The sequence below is a fragment of the Anoplophora glabripennis genome, unplaced genomic scaffold (genome assembly GCF_000390285.2).
Source record: "Anoplophora glabripennis isolate ALB-LARVAE unplaced genomic scaffold, Agla_2.0 scaffold73, whole genome shotgun sequence".
NCBI lineage: Eukaryota > Metazoa > Arthropoda > Insecta > Coleoptera > Cerambycidae > Anoplophora > Anoplophora glabripennis.
The window spans coordinates 75483-94456 of NW_019416874.1; the positions used below are offsets into that span (position 1 = coordinate 75483).

At 37.4% G+C, this 18974-nt stretch overlaps 1 protein-coding gene across 1 annotated transcript in view; it reads left to right on the plus strand.

Annotated features, from left to right (window-relative positions):
* The window catches only part of LOC108904997, an 84882-nt gene extending 68729 nt beyond the window's left edge, over window positions 1-16153 (plus strand). Inside the window, exons 85-94 of the mRNA XM_018707749.2 lie at window positions 625-1986; window positions 2778-3173; window positions 3230-4216; window positions 4273-4458; window positions 8254-10362; window positions 10509-10943; window positions 11404-11642; window positions 11707-12216; window positions 12307-12484; window positions 14895-16153. Coding sequence (XP_018563265.2) covers window positions 625-1986; window positions 2778-3173; window positions 3230-4216; window positions 4273-4458; window positions 8254-10362; window positions 10509-10943; window positions 11404-11642; window positions 11707-12216; window positions 12307-12484; window positions 14895-15133 — 6641 coding nt within the window. The 3' untranslated portion in view covers window positions 15134-16153. The remainder of the gene's footprint in view (window positions 1-624; window positions 1987-2777; window positions 3174-3229; window positions 4217-4272; window positions 4459-8253; window positions 10363-10508; window positions 10944-11403; window positions 11643-11706; window positions 12217-12306; window positions 12485-14894) is intronic.
* Window positions 16154-18974: the final 2821 nt, after the last annotated feature.

Below are 18974 nucleotides of genomic sequence, written 5' to 3' on the forward strand. Positions count from 1 at the left end.
TGTTTTAAACTTTTTTCCTTGCATTCTGTTTATTGAGCACTCTTGGTTATATCTCCGTTATTATTAAAGATAGATCCATCAATATCTACATTACTGTATTCATGAGACAACTTTCTGTCCAAATCTGCGTTTTTATAAAAAAAAATTTTTTCAGAATAAAATTTTTCTTAAAATTATAGCATTATGAGGTTTAAAATTTGAAAAATGGAATGTTAATATGATATTATATCAGTATGAAGATGCGCAAGATTTGAGATCACTCCTATTTAAATTTTTTATTTTGTAAATTTCATTTGAAACAGTATGGGTCCCACTCACCATTATCAAACTGTGACCATTTTAATTTTCGAGAGCCATCACTGCTTGGCGGTAACAATATTTACGTTGTTCTAATTAACACTGCCTTTGATTATTATTTTACTCCTAGCAGCACGTACTTGATATTAGATACCCTATGATATACTGGAAGATATCACTTTGATTAAAATTAATAAATTTACTACTTTATAAAAGTTCCATTAATTGCCAAATCATTAAAGTAGATAGGTTTTCTATAAATAATTTTTTTATATAAAAGGTATTAAATATGTGAATCGCATTGACTTTATTATAATAATTTTATAGAAAAGCCACCAACTGATCCCTGCAATCCATCTCCATGCGGAATCAACACCTTGTGCCGCACATCTGGAGAAAACGCCATATGCGAATGTCTGCCTGGATTCTTTGGAACACCATCAGCCGGTGGTTGTAAACCAGAATGTACTATCAGCGCAGACTGCTCTAGAGATAAAGCCTGTGTAAACACTAAATGTGTCGACCCTTGCCCAGGTGTTTGTGGATTCGAAGCAATTTGTAATGTCATAAACCACAGCCCTATATGCAGCTGTCCTGCACCATTGATAGGAGATCCCTTCACGCTGTGCCAGGAGCCAGTTAAAGAGCAACCACAAGATCCTTGCAATCCATCTCCATGTAATTTGAATGGACAATGCAGGGTGGTTAACGGATTAGCAACCTGTATCTATCCAGAATGTGTCATCAATCAAGACTGTCCAAGAGACAAGGCTTGTTACTCACAGAAATGTAAAGATCCTTGCAGAGACGCTTGCGGATTGAATGCACTTTGCCAAGTTATTAACCACAAAGCCATTTGTTCTTGTCCGCAGGGATATGTTGGATCACCCGAAGTCCAATGTAGAATTCTACCAAAGGAACCACCAGCACCTAAAGTAGAGTGTACCCAAGATTCAGACTGTACTAATGACAAAGCATGTGTGAACACTCGATGCTTGAACCCTTGCTCCTCAAGTCCAGGAATATGCGCTCAGAACGCTGAATGCCATCCACAACTCCACAGAGCCGTATGCTCATGCAGAGATGGTTTTACTGGAAACGCACAACACGCTTGTTACGAAATAGGATGCAGATCAGATTCAGAGTGTCCATCGACTCAAGCTTGCATCAACAGAGAATGTACCGACCCTTGCTCCTTCACATCCTGTGGACTTAATGCTCTCTGTAGGGCCGGTTCCAATCACAAAGCCAGATGTTACTGTCCAGATAACTTCCGTGGGGATCCTTTCGTAAGATGCGAACGTCCTGAATGTGTAACTGACGAAGAATGCCCGTACAACTTAGCCTGTAGAAACGAGAGATGCGAAGATCCTTGCAATTGCGGCGCTGGCGCCACTTGCAGAGTCACAAATCACCGAGCACAATGTTCTTGCCCACCTGGCTATACCGGCAATCCCCTGGTGTCTTGTACTAGGGAACCTATTAAGATACAACCTCAATGTAGAATGGATTCGGATTGTCCCAGCAAACTCGCTTGTTTCAGTGGTGTTTGCAAGAATCCTTGCTTTGAAACAAAACCGTGCGGATTGAATGCCGAGTGTATTGTCGTTGACAGTTTGCCACTAAGAACCATGTCATGTATGTGTTTGCCGGGATATGTAGGCGATGCAGATACGGAATGTAAACCAGGTAAATTTCTATGGTATACGTTTCTATAGTAATGCTGATATGGCACAGAATTAATTTTTTTGAATGGAATAAAACCATTAGATATACAATGTAAGAGGGTATGTCTAATTGTTGACATTGCCCACAATTTTAGAAGTTAGTGCAGTCAATTTTCTCAATAAGCATGCCTCAAAAAGGGGCAATTTTGTTACATAAACTTTTCCTCTTGCCCGTATGTCTAATGATAAAATATAATGCTGGGTATCCAAGAAATGTTGGACAATCTCTGAAAAAGAAATGTCAAGGTTATATAAATTTTGTTTTTATTAGGGTGCCCCTGTAGAGTTATCTGGAATTTGAAAATTGAGAATTGAAAATTTTATTATCTTAAAAACGGAGACAAAAATTAAGAAAGCAATTTTTTTAGGGACCAAGATCTAAATTTAACAGGAAACAAAAAAATTACAACGAAAAATTGATTTTCAACTCTCAGCTTCAAGTTCAGCTAATAACACTACAGGGTGAGCCCAAATAAACAAAAATGATATAATCTTTTGACATTATTTTTGAGTGGCCTATCTAAATTCAAGAGATTGCCTGGACACCCAGTATATATTTTTTATCTGTTCTAAGCTGAAAGATTTTCAATAACGATAACATTTATCGCTAATAATTTATTTTAGTTCCAGGTTCGCATACTGCTTTTTATCCATTACATATCCCTAGTCCTAAAATAACAGCAACACTGCTTATTTACATTAACATTGATATTCATTTTAATAAGTAACTATTGTAAATGTTTAACATTTTAGCTCAACCAGGCGAACCAGGTTGTAAGAGAAACGAAGATTGTCCATTAAGTGACGCTTGCCTGAACGCACAGTGCGTCAATCCTTGTGCCATTGGAAATCCTTGCGCCTTGACTGCGCAATGTACGCCTCTCAATCACAAAGCTATGTGCAAGTGTCCCGCTGGTTTAGAGGGAGATCCGTTCATCAAATGTTACGAAAAACCAAAGATTAGACCGGAGTGCTCATCTGATTCAGAATGTTCCAACGATAAGTCCTGTATCAACCAGGCTTGCCAGAATCCTTGTACCTTAGCCAATCCATGTGGCAGCAACTCCGAGTGTCAGACTCATTTCCACAGACCTACCTGTAACTGTCCTGATGGTTGGGTAGGAAATCCACAAGTGCAGTGTTATAAACGTAATAAATCAACGCCCTTTTGTAGTTCTTTTAATAAATGTTTTGTTTATTTCTAGCGGAATGTCAGTCCAGCAACGATTGCCCCTATGACAGAGCTTGTATCAACGAGAACTGCATTAATCCCTGCCTAAGCCATTCCTGTGGTCGTGGAGCAGAATGCCAGGTATTTAATCATCGTGCCCAATGCCAATGTCCCGCTGGTACACAAGGAGATCCGCTACTGTCATGTATAACTGGTATATGTCACTACAACGAAGACTGCGCTGATCACGAGGCTTGCGATCGTCTCAACAGAGTTTGCAGACCAGTCTGCGACGAAGATACCTGTGCCGACACAGCAATTTGCAAGGGTCAACAACATCAGCCAAAATGTTACTGTCCTTCAGGAACAACCGGTAATCCATTTATACAATGTACATCGTTGATTTCACCACCAGATCGACAAGTGGAATGTCGGTCCGATTCCGAATGTCCTACGCAAATGGCTTGTATCAACCAAAAGTGCATAAATCCATGTGCGAATGAAGAGGTCTGTAAACCTGATCAAGAATGTCGTGTCTTAGACACGTCGCCATTAAGAACAGTCATGTGTCAGTGTCCACCCGACACATTCGTGGATTCCTCAGGTCGCTGCGTCTCCATAAGACACGAACAGTGCTACGCAGACAGTGAATGCAATGACAATGAGAAATGCAACAGGGGAACTTGTGTCGACGCATGCAAAATAGACAGATGCGGCGTCAATGCACTTTGCAACTCTTTCAACCACCAAGCCATATGTACCTGTGCCCCTGGATATACTGGAAATGCTCATGTGGAATGTAACACTAGACCTATAACTCCACCTGTAGTACTGCCGCCAGAATGCTACGTTGATAGTGACTGTACCTACGATAAAACCTGTAGAGTTGGTTACTGCGTAAACCCCTGTAGAGAAGACAATCCTTGTGCTGTTGGAGCATTCTGTTCTGTCAATCGCCATGAAGCGGTGTGTAGATGTCCAGCGGAATACATAGGAAATCCGAAGATAGAATGCATAGCCCGTAAGTTATCCTGTCCCCACTTAATTTACAGATTTTAATGTACCACTTTTCTTTAGCAATTGGACCAATCGTTGGATGTACTTCAAATTCTGAATGTCCTAAGAGTGAATCTTGCATAAACCATCTATGTGCGAGCCCTTGCAACTGTGGCCCCAACGCCGAGTGTAAAGTCGTAAATCATTATGCAACCTGCTACTGTCAACCTGGATATTCTGGCAATCCACAGTTGGGTTGTGTTAAATGTAAGTCAGTTATTTATTTATTACTTCCAAACAGGCAACAATACCTAATTACAAGGAACTTAAAAACAGAAACATAAGATAAGGGGTGTTCTAGAAAAGAAGGCCAATCTAGTAACCACAGACTACTAGGTTCAAAATAATATATTACCTATAACAAAAATGATTCCATTAAATTATAGGATGTTAAAATAGAATTTTCAAAATCGTTTTTTCTTAATAACTGATTATTCGCGAGATGTTAACTGCAAATTTAACACAGATTGTAAATTATTTAATCTCATAGAAATTTTTTATTTATTGCATAGTTTTCGGGATAAATGCCACTTTTTAATAGACTACATAAGGAACACAGACTGCTTTATAATGTGCACTGAATTTAAGAAAAACTTACTAAATTTGTGATTTGAGAAAGTTTTCAAGAATAATTTTTAAAATAGACAAAAATTTTAAAAATCCATTCTTACCAAATTGTTGCAATAAATTTATGTAAATACTTACACATTATTATAGTAAAGGTGTTATATTAACACTAAAAATACACTGCTTCATTAAAGGAGATGTGAATACTTTTTATTAGAAAAAATGTTAATGTTTTGAGACATCGTTGTGCCGAAATGAGGATTCTATCATCAATATGCTCAATATTATTAATTCCTTCAGCATAAATAGTACTCTTCATACCACCCCGGAAAAGGACATTAATTGGATTAAAATCTGGAGATCCTGGTTATCATTGAACAGGACCAGATTAGCTTCATTCAATCCAGCAGTTTGGAAATAATTGATAACACAGCCACCCAAAAAAAGAAAAGTTGTCTGTACTTTTCATGCGACATATGTTATCTGTAGTATGTTTTCCTCCTGATCACGAATCCGGTGTCAGAATTGAGCTGTTACATCATAGGAATTTCCTAACCTCAAAAAACAAGTCAATAATAGGAAAAATTCACAAAAAAGTTGTAGGAAAAAAAAAAATTTTCGTCTATATTCAAATGTTCATTTATATGGTTAAGACCCCGCCGAATGTGAATCCGCTGTCAGAATTGATGAGTCTTTTCTAACCTCAAAAAAAAAAAAAAAGGTAAGATCACGAATTTTCAAAAAATAACAGATTCGCGCCAAATTTGGTATACAGGGTTTGGTTTCAGGGTCGCTGATCACGGATCTGAGGTCAATTTTTCAAAATTCAGTATGGCGGATCCAAGATGGCCGACCAAATTTTCAAAAAATTACATCGGCACCAAATTCGGTACACGGGGATTTTCGGGGTCGCTGATCACGGATCCGAGGTCAATTTTACAAAATTCAAGATGGCGGATCCAAGATGGCCGACCAAATTTTCAAAAAATAACATTCATACCAAATTTGGTATACGGGAGCTTCGGGATCGCTGATTACGTATTCGAGGTCAGAATTGCGAAATTCATTTCATAATATTTTTGTTTACTTTATAACCTGTTTTTCGGGAATTTTTGCTATTTTTGACCTGTTTTTTGAGGTTAGGAAATTCCTGTGATGTGATAGTTTTTTTTTGTGTGGCTGTGTTATTTAAGTACCGACCTTTCTATTATATAGAAAGCTGTTTATTTTAATCCACATATTGTGACGAAGCAAAAATGCTCCTGTTCAGTGGCCACCATAATCCCCAGATTTTAATCCAATAGATTTCGTTTTCTGAAGTAGTATGAACAATATTGTTTATGCTGAAGAAATTAATAATATTGAACATCTTAGACATATATTTCTAAGACTGGCTAACAAATTCTGGCATAAAAAAATGTGTCTTTCAAAACATAAGATTTTCTCTAATAAAAAGAGTTCCCATGTGCGCCCATGAAAACCAAAGACAGATAGAACACTTATTAAATTAGTTTCCGCATAATAAATTAGCCAATGCACACTAACATTTTTTTCTGTAATAACATCAACAAAAATATTGGAACCAGGTAACGTGCATCGTTACACGTCACTTTCGCATGGATAAATAATGGATTTACACAATCTCGGTTGTATTAATTTGTTATGAATTAGTTTTAACAATGTTTGCATTTGAGACTATATTAGGAATATTGTGTAAAATGTTATTTATAATCTGCTATAAGTACGCGTATGCCTTTGTCCNAAACAGTACCCTTCGTACCACCCGGTAAAAGGACATTCATTGGATTAAAATCTGGAGATCCTGGTTATCATTGAACAGGACCAGATTAGCTTCATCCAATCCAGCGGTTTGAAAATAATTGATAACAGCCTCCTGATCACGAATCCGGTGTCAGAATTGAGCTATTACATCACAGGAATTTCCTAACCTCAAAAAACAAGTCAATAATAGGAAAAATTCACAAAAAAGTGGTAGGAAAAATACAAAAAAAATGTTCGTCTATTCAAATATTCATTTATATGGTTAAGACCCGAATGTGAATCCGCGATAGAATTGATGTCTTTTTCTAACCTGAAAAAAAAAGGAAAGTACAAATTTTCAAAAAATAACAGATTCGCGCCAAATTTGGTATACGGGGGTTTCGGGGTCGCTGATCACGGATCTGAGGTCAATTTTGCAAAATTCAAGATGGCGGATCCAAGATGGCCGACCAAATTTTCAAAAAATAACATCCGCACCAAATTCGGTACACGGAGATTTTCGGGGTCGCTGATCACGGATCCTAGGTCAATTTTACAAAATTCAAGATGGCGGATCCAAGATGGCCGACCAAATTTTCAAAAAATAACACATTCGTACCAAATTTGGTATACGGGGGCTTCGGGATCGCTGATTACGTATTTGAGGTCAGAATTGCGAAATTCACGTAGTAATATTTTTGTTTACTTTATAATTTGAGTACCCAATCATGTTTTAATTTAATATAATTTTATATTTTTAAATTTTTAACAGCGAATTTTGTGAAAATCTGATCTCGGATTTGTGATCAGTGACCCCGAAAACCCCCGTATACCAAATTTGGCGCGAATGTGTATATTTTGTTATTTTTTGAAAATTTGGTCGACCGCCATCTTGTATTTTACAAAATTGACCTCGAATTCGACGCGAATCTGTTATTTTTTGAAAATTCGTGACATCTGACCTCAATCGACCCGTTTTTTTTTAGGTTAGAAAATTCTTCACATTCGGCGGGGTCTTAACCATATAAATCAACATTTGAATATTGAAAAAAAAAATTTTTGTATTTTTCCTAGCACTTTTGTGAATTTTTGCTATTTTTGAACTCGGTTGTAATAATTTGTTATGAATTAGTTTTAACAATGTTTGCATTTGAGACTGTTAGGAATATTGTGTAAAATGATATTTATAATCTGTTATAAGTATGCGTATGCCTTTGTCTTTTTTATCGGTTTATAAAATTATTGTTGAAAAAATTTTTCACCACAAATTATTAGGTACGTTTTAAAAATCATTGCACATCATCAGCACCCATAATCATTATATGCAGTCTATTAAAAATTGGTATTTATCTCGAAAACTAATCAATTATTGAAAAATTTCAAAGAGAGATTAATTGCAAAAGAATTATGTACCTGAAAATTGGATAAAAAAATTGATAGGTAAGATGTTATGGCAAGTCCCTCGAAAATCATCGAAGATATCAAGAAAAGGTGATTTTGAAAATATAATTTTTAATGCCCTGTATCTTTTAAAGGAAGGAATTTTTATATAGATAAGTGTACCTAAGTCATCTTATTTTGATCCCAAGAGTGTACAATTACCAGATTGGCGTGTCTCCCAGTACACCCTCTATATGTCCTAAATATAGACAACTAACAATTAATTTATTTTAGTGGGATGTCAGTCGGATAACGAATGTTCCGACGATAAGCAATGTTACAACGGAAAATGTGTAGATCCCTGCATTCTTCAAGATCCATGTGCCAGAAACGCCGAATGCTACGGAAACTATCACAAGGCAAGCTGTAGATGTCGTGACGGTTACGAAGGCAATCCATTCACTAGATGCGAACGCATTGAATGCCATTCAGACCCCGACTGCCCGAATAACAAAGCATGCCTACAAAGGCGTTGCGTAGATCCATGTTCTAGCATTGCCAACCCCCCTTGTGCACAGAATGCAATCTGTTATGCCCAGAATCACGCCGCAGGCTGTGTTTGTCCGTCACATTTACCAGAAGGAAACCCACTGTCTTATTGCAGTGCTATAACTAAAGTTCCAGGCAAACCAGAATGCGAATTAGATGTCGATTGTCCCAGCAAGTTAGCTTGTATCAGGAACCAGTGTGTCAACCCATGCGAAAGCATCTCTCCCTGCCACCCAACAGCCCATTGCAGTGTACTAGACACCGTACCAGTAAGAACTATGATCTGCACTTGTCCAGAAGGCTGGGTACCCAACGAAAGTGGAGAATGTCACGCGATTATCGTACCCATACCACCAGGATGTGTGTCTGATGATGATTGTTCCAATAATGAAGCTTGCATAAACCGTTTGTGCCGCAGTCCATGTGACTGCGGGGCTAATGCCAACTGTTACGTCCAAAACCACAGGGGCATATGCTCTTGCGCGGAAGGCTTTGAAGGCAATCCAACCATAGCTTGTCACACTGTTGGATGCCGAATAGACTCTGAGTGTGAATCTGGAAAAGCTTGCGTTAACGGACACTGTATTAATCCTTGTTTAGTTAAAGATCCTTGCGGAATAAATGCTGAATGCTACGTATATCAGAATCAAGCAGAATGTCGCTGTCTCAGCGGCTACAGAGGAAATCCGTTTGATAGGTGCATAGTGGTGGGCTGTACTTCCAACAGCGACTGCCCGAGTGACAGACAATGTATCAACGCCCAATGTATCAATCCTTGCATCTACAACAATCCTTGCTCATCTCGAGCTGAATGTAAAGTTCAGAATCACCTGTCCCTTTGCAGATGTCCACCAGGATTAATAGGCAACCCGTATGTTGATTGTAGGCCTGAACCACAGCCAGAGTGCCGTGAAGATAGAGATTGTCCGTCCAGACTAGCATGCTTGAACAGCAAGTGCCAGAACCCTTGTACTGTCTTAGAACCGTGTCGAAGACCATCCGAATGTCTTGTAGTGGACACCGTTCCTTTGCGAACCATGATCTGTGTCTGTCCTCCTGGTTATATAAGCAGCGGAAGTGGAACTTGCAATCCCGTAACTGCAGTTATAAAAGAAGCCTGTGTTAGCGATGGTGAGTGCCCTGCCGACAAAGCATGTTTCAATGGACTATGTAAGAACCCATGCACGTGTGGCCCACATGCCGAATGCCGAGTGAAAAACCACAAACCTGTCTGTACATGTAGGCAAGGTTACGATGGAAATCCCGAACTGGAATGCCACCGAGTTGGATGTAGAAGTGACGATGAATGCTCAGGCCAACACAGTTGCATTAACAGGCAGTGCGTACCGGTATGCGCAGCCGACGGCTCGTCTTGCGGAGAAAAGGCTACCTGTTACGGCTATAATCATCGTGCTATCTGCGAATGCGCACCAGGCCTGAAAGGCAATCCCAAAGTCTCTTGTATATTAGTCGGGTGTAGGTCAGACACCGACTGTCCTGGAAATAGAGCTTGCATGAACGACAAATGTGAACTACCCTGCGAGGTTGCCAACCCATGCGACGCGCCTGCTGAATGCAAAGTCTTCAACCACATAATGGAATGTGTCTGCCCACCTGGCACAGTAAGTGATGGAGAAACTGGCTGTTTGAAGGTCGAAGAAAAATGCAGAAAGGATTCGGACTGTCCTTCGCAATATGCTTGTATTGGAGGTGAATGTGTTAATCCGTGCCAATCTACAGAACCGTGCGGCATTAATGCTGAATGTACGGTACTTAATACAGAACCCGTTAGGACCATGATCTGCCAATGCTTGCCAGGGTATCAAGGAAATGCAGCGGTGCAATGTGATAAGAGTAAGTGCACTGATGCTTAATGCGTTTAATTTGTTTCAGCAACTAGTCTTGTACTATTAAAACTAGTTGTTAAAACAAATTATTTCTTAAAAGCAATCCACGTAAACATTTTAAAATAATTACTATATAATTTGACTTATTTTCAGTGCCTATATGTGAGATCAGAGGATTTGTCCAAACACCCGAAGGAGAATGTGTTTGCCCTCCCAATACAGCTCTAAACGAAAACGGTGAATGCGTTCCATGTCCTATAGAGAAAGGCCTTAAAGTAGATGAGAGAGGCAGATGCGTTTGTGCCTTAGAAAAAGGCTTTATAATAGATGAAAGAGGAAACTGCGTCTGTCCGATAGAATTCGGTTACCACCTGGACAACCGCGGAAATTGTATATCGAAAATCGTACCAAAATGTGAAGAAGACAGCGATTGTTTGGACCACAAGTTCTGTAACCCGGAGACTAAGACTTGCGAAGACCCTTGCCTGACGAAACAATGCGGTATTAACGCATTCTGTAATGCAACGAACCATCAAGCATTCTGCTACTGCATAGAGGGCTACGAAGGAAATCCTAATGAAAATTGCAGTAAGTGATTAATTTAAATATTATTGAAAGCATTGTACTGAGGGGACTGCCTAGCCGGGTGTCTTGGCCGGCGGATTTCGATCTGCCGAGGCAAGCATCACGGACGCAGGCTGGAATTTGGATGGGTGACCTAAGGCAGGCTCGGGGACGTGGCTGTGGCAGCCTACCAGAGACCTGGGTCGCCCAACATTTGCCGCATGCGTGTGGTCCCCAATAAATGCTAATGAGAACAGAGCAAAGAAAATCTCTATAACTCAGGACCATGCTATCATACATAAACTGTACGAGACTTTGCCACCAAATAGTAAAAGGATGGTTTGAAGAAAAGTACTCGAGTAATGAAGGAGGGTGTACAAAGGGCCTAATAAGGCCCAAGTGCCGCGGTGGAAAACAATTCCACCACCCTCCGACATACATACATACATACATACATAAGCATTGTACTGTTAAATATTTTTAGGTTTTGTACCACGGCACAGAACAACATCTTTCCCAAGACCTGATTTGATTGTCAGCTGTTTGTCCGATGGCGTCCAAGTTGAAATAACACTGTCTAGTTTAGAGACCTTCAGCGGAATACTCTACGTGAAAGGCCACAGCAAAGATGAGAATTGCAGGAGGATGATATCCACCCAAACAACTGATAGAACTGCATTTTTCAAGGTTAAATTTGGAAATTGTGGCCTTATACACATAAATGTAAGTTAAAACACCTCGAAATTATTTTATCCGATAAATACACGTTTAATAAATTTGATTAAAGGGAGAAGCGAGCTTTGTCTTGGTCATCCAGAAACACCCTATTCTCGTCACTACGGACGCACAAGCTTACCACATCAAGTGTGTATACCAAACTGGAGAACAAAATGTAACCCTAGGCTTTAACGTGTCGATGTTAACCACTGCCGGAACGATTGCCAACACTGGACCTCCGCCTACGTGCTTAATGAAGATCATAACGCCAACCGGCCAGGAAATTGATTCTGCAGAAATTGGAGATAACCTCATGTTGCAAGTGGACGTTCAACCCGGTTCAATCTACGGAGGATTTGCTAGGAGTTGTGTTGCCAGAACCATGGAAAATAGCGTCGAAAATGAGTATTTGGTGACTGACGAGAACGGCTGCGCCACCGACCCTACCATCTTTGGAGAATGGGACTACAATCCCGATACCCAGAGCCTGCAAGCCAGCTTCAACGCATTCAAATTCCCAAGCAGCGACACTATCAAGTTCCAGTGCAATATAAGAGTTTGCTTCGGAAAATGTCAACCGGTGAGATGATTACATATAGTTCAATTTTTAACTAAAATGTTTTTTTTTTTTTGTCTAGTAAATATATTTTGAAAAACCAATATGTTTCAGGTTAATTGCCGAGGTTACAATGCCTTTGGAAGACGTAAGAGAGCTATCGACTCAGAAAATAATACCGATACTGGAGGAGACCTATTAGCAGGTCAATTAAGAGAAGAAATTACGATTCAGTCCAATGCGATAATAACCTTTGAGAAACGTGAGGAACGCGGACCAGATTCCCGTATAGGTATGAAAAGAATTAATAAAAAATTTGTATATTTACATAAACACGATGTAGCTTTGAAGTTTATTTTCTAAAGCTTCATTAAATTTAAAGTACATATTAGTTTATTATGAAATTGGCTCTAATTCCAATTTAAAAATGAATTATAATTATTTGAATGTTTAGTATTCTGGGGAACACCTACTGTTTTCCAATAAAACATTGATCCCTACTTAAGTAGTAGTGTAACTTTAAAGTTACACCCTGTATAAATATAAATAATTGGTTATATTTATCTCAATACTGTCCATGCCTTCAGAGTAATTGGTCAAATTTCATATTGGGTGGCTAATATAGGAAAAAAGGGTGTTGAAATTTGAAGCTTTAAACTTAAGATAAATGATCCCAAACAAGAAATTCGACTCCACCATGTATTTTGATATTTTTTTCTCTACTAATAATTCCTTGTGTAGACTAGGCGGTATCTGTTTTGATTTGGGTGAATCGTATATCCACGGAGATTTTTGGCTTTTTGGCTTCCAAATATCACTAGAAATGAAAATTTTTCTATGCGCATAAAAAAAAAAACGTGGGCTTAACTTTTGGCGGCACAATATATTTAAAAAATTTGAAAAATGTCATATTTTTCTTCCTACTTAATTATGTATCTTTTCAAGAGTTGATTTTAGGCTAAAATGGAAGAGGGAAAAAAATGTTTGTAATTAAATTTTTTACAAAATATGACTAGTTACAAATCGAATGAATCATGATTATTATTGTAAAAAACGAAAAAATTCGCAAAAATGGGGTCAACAACATTACTTTTTAGGAAATTTTTAGGGGTCTTTAAATTGGGTCTTTAAATGGCCATAATCGCTTAAGAAATCTTCATGTTATGTAGAATCATCACACCAAATTTCATCAAAATTGGGTCAATAGATTTTGCATAATAATTTTGCAACCCAGATTTTGAAAAAAGATTTCCAATTTTTCAAAATTTTGCACAGCAAAAACCAAGACCCTTTGATACTTGAAAATGTAATCACATCTAGAAGGGTTCTCAAGCTTTCTTTTAGGAAATTTTTTTGGGGTCTATAAATTGGGTATATGACCTTCATACTTGGCTTAAGAAAACTTCATGTTATGTAGAATCATCACACCAAATTTCATCAAAATCGGGTCGATAGATTTTGCATAATAATTTTGTAACCCAGATTTTTAAAAAAAAAATCCAAATTTTCAAAATTTTGCACAGCAAAAACCAAGACCCATAGATACTTGAAAATGTAATCACATATAGAAGGGTTCTCAAGCTTTCTTTTAGGAAATTTTTATGGGGTCCATAAATTGGGTATATGACCTTCATACTTGGCTAAAGAAAACTTCATGTTATGTAGAATCATCACTCCCAATTTCATCAAAATCGGTTTGATAGATTTTGCATAATTTTGCAATCCAGATTTTGAAAAAAAAATTGCAAATTTTCAAAATTTTTCACAGCAAAAACCAAGGCCCTTGGATATTTGAAAATGTAATCACATATAGAAGGGCTCTCAAGCTTTCAAACGCTTTTTGAAAAATTCAAATCCGTCAATTAGATCTCTGGCGCTTGTTTAAACATTGGTCGAATTTTTGTATCATCTGTTCCATGGAAAACAAAAAATAATACAGCAAAGCAAATAAAACTCAAAAGAGAATTTTGTAGTTAACGAAAATGAAACAATGCAATGGATATCAATTAAAAGAAAAATAATTTAATTAAATACATTAACCATTATACAATATTCAACATGAAATAACATTAATTAAACACAAAACACATTAAACGAAGAACAACAAATATAAAACAACTAAAGAAACAAATTGTAACCGTCCTCTACTGCAAATGACACAGAAAGAGTATAATGCGTAAAAAACTGGGACACGAGCGCTAAAATGACATTTACTTGTTTTGTTGTATTATTTTTTGTTTTCGAGGCATACATGATTAGTCAAAATATGTTTGTTGTCAATTAAGTGACAGGGCATTGTTAATAATGCGGTATTGACTAATATTTTCATGCTTTTTCTGTAATACATGTTTCACAAAAATAGACTTTATATACATCGTTGAATTCAGAATATAATTCTGTACAATAATAAATAAAAAAAACATATATTGCCATTTGATAGAACCATTTCACATAATTTTTTGTTTTTTAAAATTAGACTATAAATGACGGAGTTATGGCTTGCAGCGTTTGTTAGGAGACAGTCTGTATGTGCAAAATGTGAAATTTTTTCATATTTCAACAGCCTGTATTTCAAACATTAAGCATTTCTTCATAGGACTTTTTATTTTGCCTGCTCGAGTTATAAGTTTGGTCAACTGCTCCTGTATAAAGTGAAGTTACATTTTACTTTAATAATTAATAATAATGAATTGTGTTTGTAGCGCCAAATGCTCAGCGAGTGGAAGACATCTGCGTTTCCATGATAGGATTCATCATAGCCCTGATAATCACTGCCCTACTGGCCTTGGTGGCCGTTGCAGTGGCTGTATCCTGTTGGCTGATGGCCTACCGCCGCAGACCCAAAGCCACGGGGCCACTACCACATCCGCCTGAGTTCCCTAACCCATTGTTCACCACTCCCGAGCCCATGGCGGAGCCAAGTCCAGACTACCTCACATAAAATAAAAACAATGAAAAGACTAGTTTTAAGTTCTGAATACTCCTGAATGTAGTATTTCATACCATATCAATGACATTATTTATGTATATCCAAGATAAACGACTTGCTCAGAGCAAATGAAATACTCGATTATACATTTTTTATAAACGTTTTGTAATTGTATATTTAATTTCGGGCGTTTGTAACATTTTTCCACTTCTCATATCCGTCCGAAGCTACTCACTCAACTGTTACTGCCAAAAACGAAGTGACTAATGTTACAAACTCCAATAGCGAATGTGTTGTTTTAACTGCCGAGAATGTGTACATCCGTAATTCCGTTTCCTAAGTTAGTATTGAATTTTATCGCACGGCTCGTACACATTTTCATCTATCTTTTCCACTGGCTGTTCTTTTGTTAGTATTTTTACAGACAAGGGAAAAACAAATATGGTGGAGGTCTTCTTAACGCTTTAACGAACCGTTTCCTAATTAATCGACTAGAAACAAGACCCTTGAATCTGTGTTATATACGACTATTCTACTTCCTATTGTACATATATACAAGATAAGTAATATTTTAACTAGCAGCCTCTGGAAGACGTAGGCTCCTTTAGATAAGACTATAAATATTATTTTTATGATGAACCTGTATAAAGTGTGTGAATGGTGATGTATGCGGGGCCGACACGGCCCGAGATTTTATTTTGGTGCTGACTGATTTTTTTCACGAGACAGTCAAATGTTTAGTCAATCATACTTCTTAATATTAAATAGTACCTATGTTTATACACTTGTAAGTCTCGAGGAAGCAAACTTTACTGTCTAATCAAAAATAGTCGAATTTAATTCTATTTTATAAAGAAAATGCCTGAAAGTTTTATATTTTATATATGATTTTTTTTTGTTTTTACTGCTATTTAACTAATTCATTATTTATGTTAATTATTTGTCTATTTTAATACGATGTTCTAACGATGACTTCTAAAATTGTCATACTTGTGATAATCGCTTCTTTAATAAAGTATTTGTTTAATAATACACTTGTTTTTACTTTTCTAAAGATATGTGTGGCGGCCTTTATTATATCTTTTGTACAGGATTATCCATTTTCTCCTTGGGGAAGTAAGGTTAAAAAGAAAAATACACTAAATATTTGAATTCCGATGAAATTTTTATTTCATAATAAAGTTTGGACTATGCCATTATACGTGGAAAACAATATCATTCAAATATCCTCCACAGAACCGTTTGCAGGAGTCAATCCGTTTGTGGTAATTTTCGAAGGTACTTGATGTATCTCGTCCTTTAATTGCTCCAAAGTTGTGAGATTGTTCGCATAAACACGGTCTTTCGTATAGCCCCATAAGACGAAATCCAAATGCGTTAAATCGCAGGATCTTGGTAGCCAAGCGACATCGCCGAATCTCGAAATTACGTGTCCTGGGAATTTCTCGTGCAATAGAGCCATAACTAGCCGCGTTTCTGGCATGTAGCCCCATCTTGGTGAAACCACATATCGTCCAGATTAAAATCTTCAATTTCAGCCTAAAAAAAGTCATTGATCATGGCGGCATACCGCTGAGAATTGACGGTAACGGTGGCTTCTTCGTCATTCTTGAAGAAATACGACCCGATGACGCCGCTGGCCCACAATGCACGCCAAACAGTCACTTTTTGGGGGTGCTCACTACCCCAGATTTGGCAATTTTGCTTATTAACATAGCCACCGAGCGTGAAATGGGCCTCATCACTAAAGAAAATTTTCTTCGAAAAATCAGGATCCGTGGCCTATTGTTCTAGCACCCAACTGGTGTACTTACGGCGCAATCTATGGTCAGTCGGCTCGAGTTCTTGTGTGAGTTGGACTTTATACGGATGGAGATGCAGGCCCAAATGCAAAATGCGCCACAATGTGCCATATGATAGGCCCAAATGCTGAGCTCGGCACGAAATACAAAGATTCGGGTCATCGTCAACACTTTCACTCACAGCATCTATGTTCCCAATTGAACGGGAAAATGATGATGCACAGGTCTTACGATGTCTCTTCGAATTTCCTCACTATATTGGTAATTGTTTGCTGGCATGGACGATTATGTCTACCATAATCTCCATGTAATGTGCGAAATGCAGCCACCAAAGATCCACCATTTTCGTAAAATAATTTAAAAAATTTAACGCGTTGTTCGGCCGTAAAACGTTCCATAATGTGAAATGGCAAACCTTTAACTAAACCAGTCTGGATGAGAGTTACATTTGACAAATATCAAATGGCAGGGCTTTACTATCCCAAGCTCGAAATGGATAACCCGTTAGTTAAGGCAAGTTGACCTGGGTCGCGAAATACAATCGTTGCCAACACTTTGCTAAACAAGCACTTGTTTAATAGAATATGTAAATTAAACATGTTGGATATTTTGTGATTGGGCAATGAAATATTAAGCTTGTGCAAAATTAGCAGCAAGAGCCTTGTGATTAACTAATCAGAAACTTAAAAATATTAAAAAAAACCTTTCTATGGAATTTACAATTTTTCTTTTAATGCAAGATTAAAAGGAGATTAGATCTTCAAATATTTAAACCTGAAATATATAGTGTCTTCAAAACGTTAGGAAATCTCGAAACTAGAAACTAAAATATGTCGATGGAGCCAACAACTTTAGTCCAAACTTTATTGCTGGATTTAGCTTTTGGCTAAAAATCGGTATACGAGGGTTTTTTGGTATGACACATAGGAATCTGAAATCAGACTTCTATAGGGCAACACGTACATCACTTTTGTAAATAACCATTCATATATTTTTGTACCATCCTGTATGCAATTATTGATGGAAAAATATTAATCATTCATCTTTTCTCAATAAACAAGATGTACTTACTGAAAGTGAATAGTTTGCAATACATTGCTTTTCAATAAAAGTTATCTATGTGAATCTAAAAATTATCCCCTAAAAAACCAGTGTGGATATCATACTTTGTTATCAAAATATGACGTTTCATTTTCACCAGTTGCCAGTGGTAATATCTTAATATTTAGTACGCACTGTACGCATATGAGCGTTTGACAGTTTTCTTGAACCACAATGTATATTTTTTATCGTATGTTGTATGAAACAACGGCCACGATTGTACTACACTTTGTAAAATTGTGGTTGTTCTCATACTTCACTAGACACCTCACAGCTGCAGCCAGGGAGACAGAGCATTTCTTCTCGACAGAATTTGCCCTAGATGCAGCAAAATGTTTAATCTGCCTAGAACTAACCATGGTTCCCAGGCTAACCATCCTTCAGTTCCCAGATTTGCACTTCCATTTGCCTACACTTCTGATCAACTTACCTCCTTAAATAACCATAATTAAGAAAGACCATGTCGGCTTTGCCCTACTCACATAGTGATCTGATCATTGATTATATAACTATATTATCTAACCATACACCATAAACTGAAACTTGAAATGCTTGTCAGATGTCACAGATTACACTCTGCCACTCTGCTAAGAAAAACAAACTCTAGAACTATAACAATTTTAAAGCAATAAAAGATTTTTAAATTCACTTCTAAAACAAATACATAAAGAAATTATAATTTCTTTATGTATTTACCCAGTAAATACACAAAGCAACGCAGAAAAATAAGAGCCAGTGAAGGCTGCCGCCTAAAAACAGCACCCTTTTTGGACGTTTTGTTTCAATTATTTAACAAGAATCGAATTAAGGCAATGGAACGGTTTGTCAGTGAAAGTTCAACACACCAGCGAAATAATATGTTATAACTTCGACCAGAACAGCACCAATTAAATAAAATCCTACCTTATGGATTGAGAATAGGTTAACTTCCGATCTGTAAATTAAGAAAT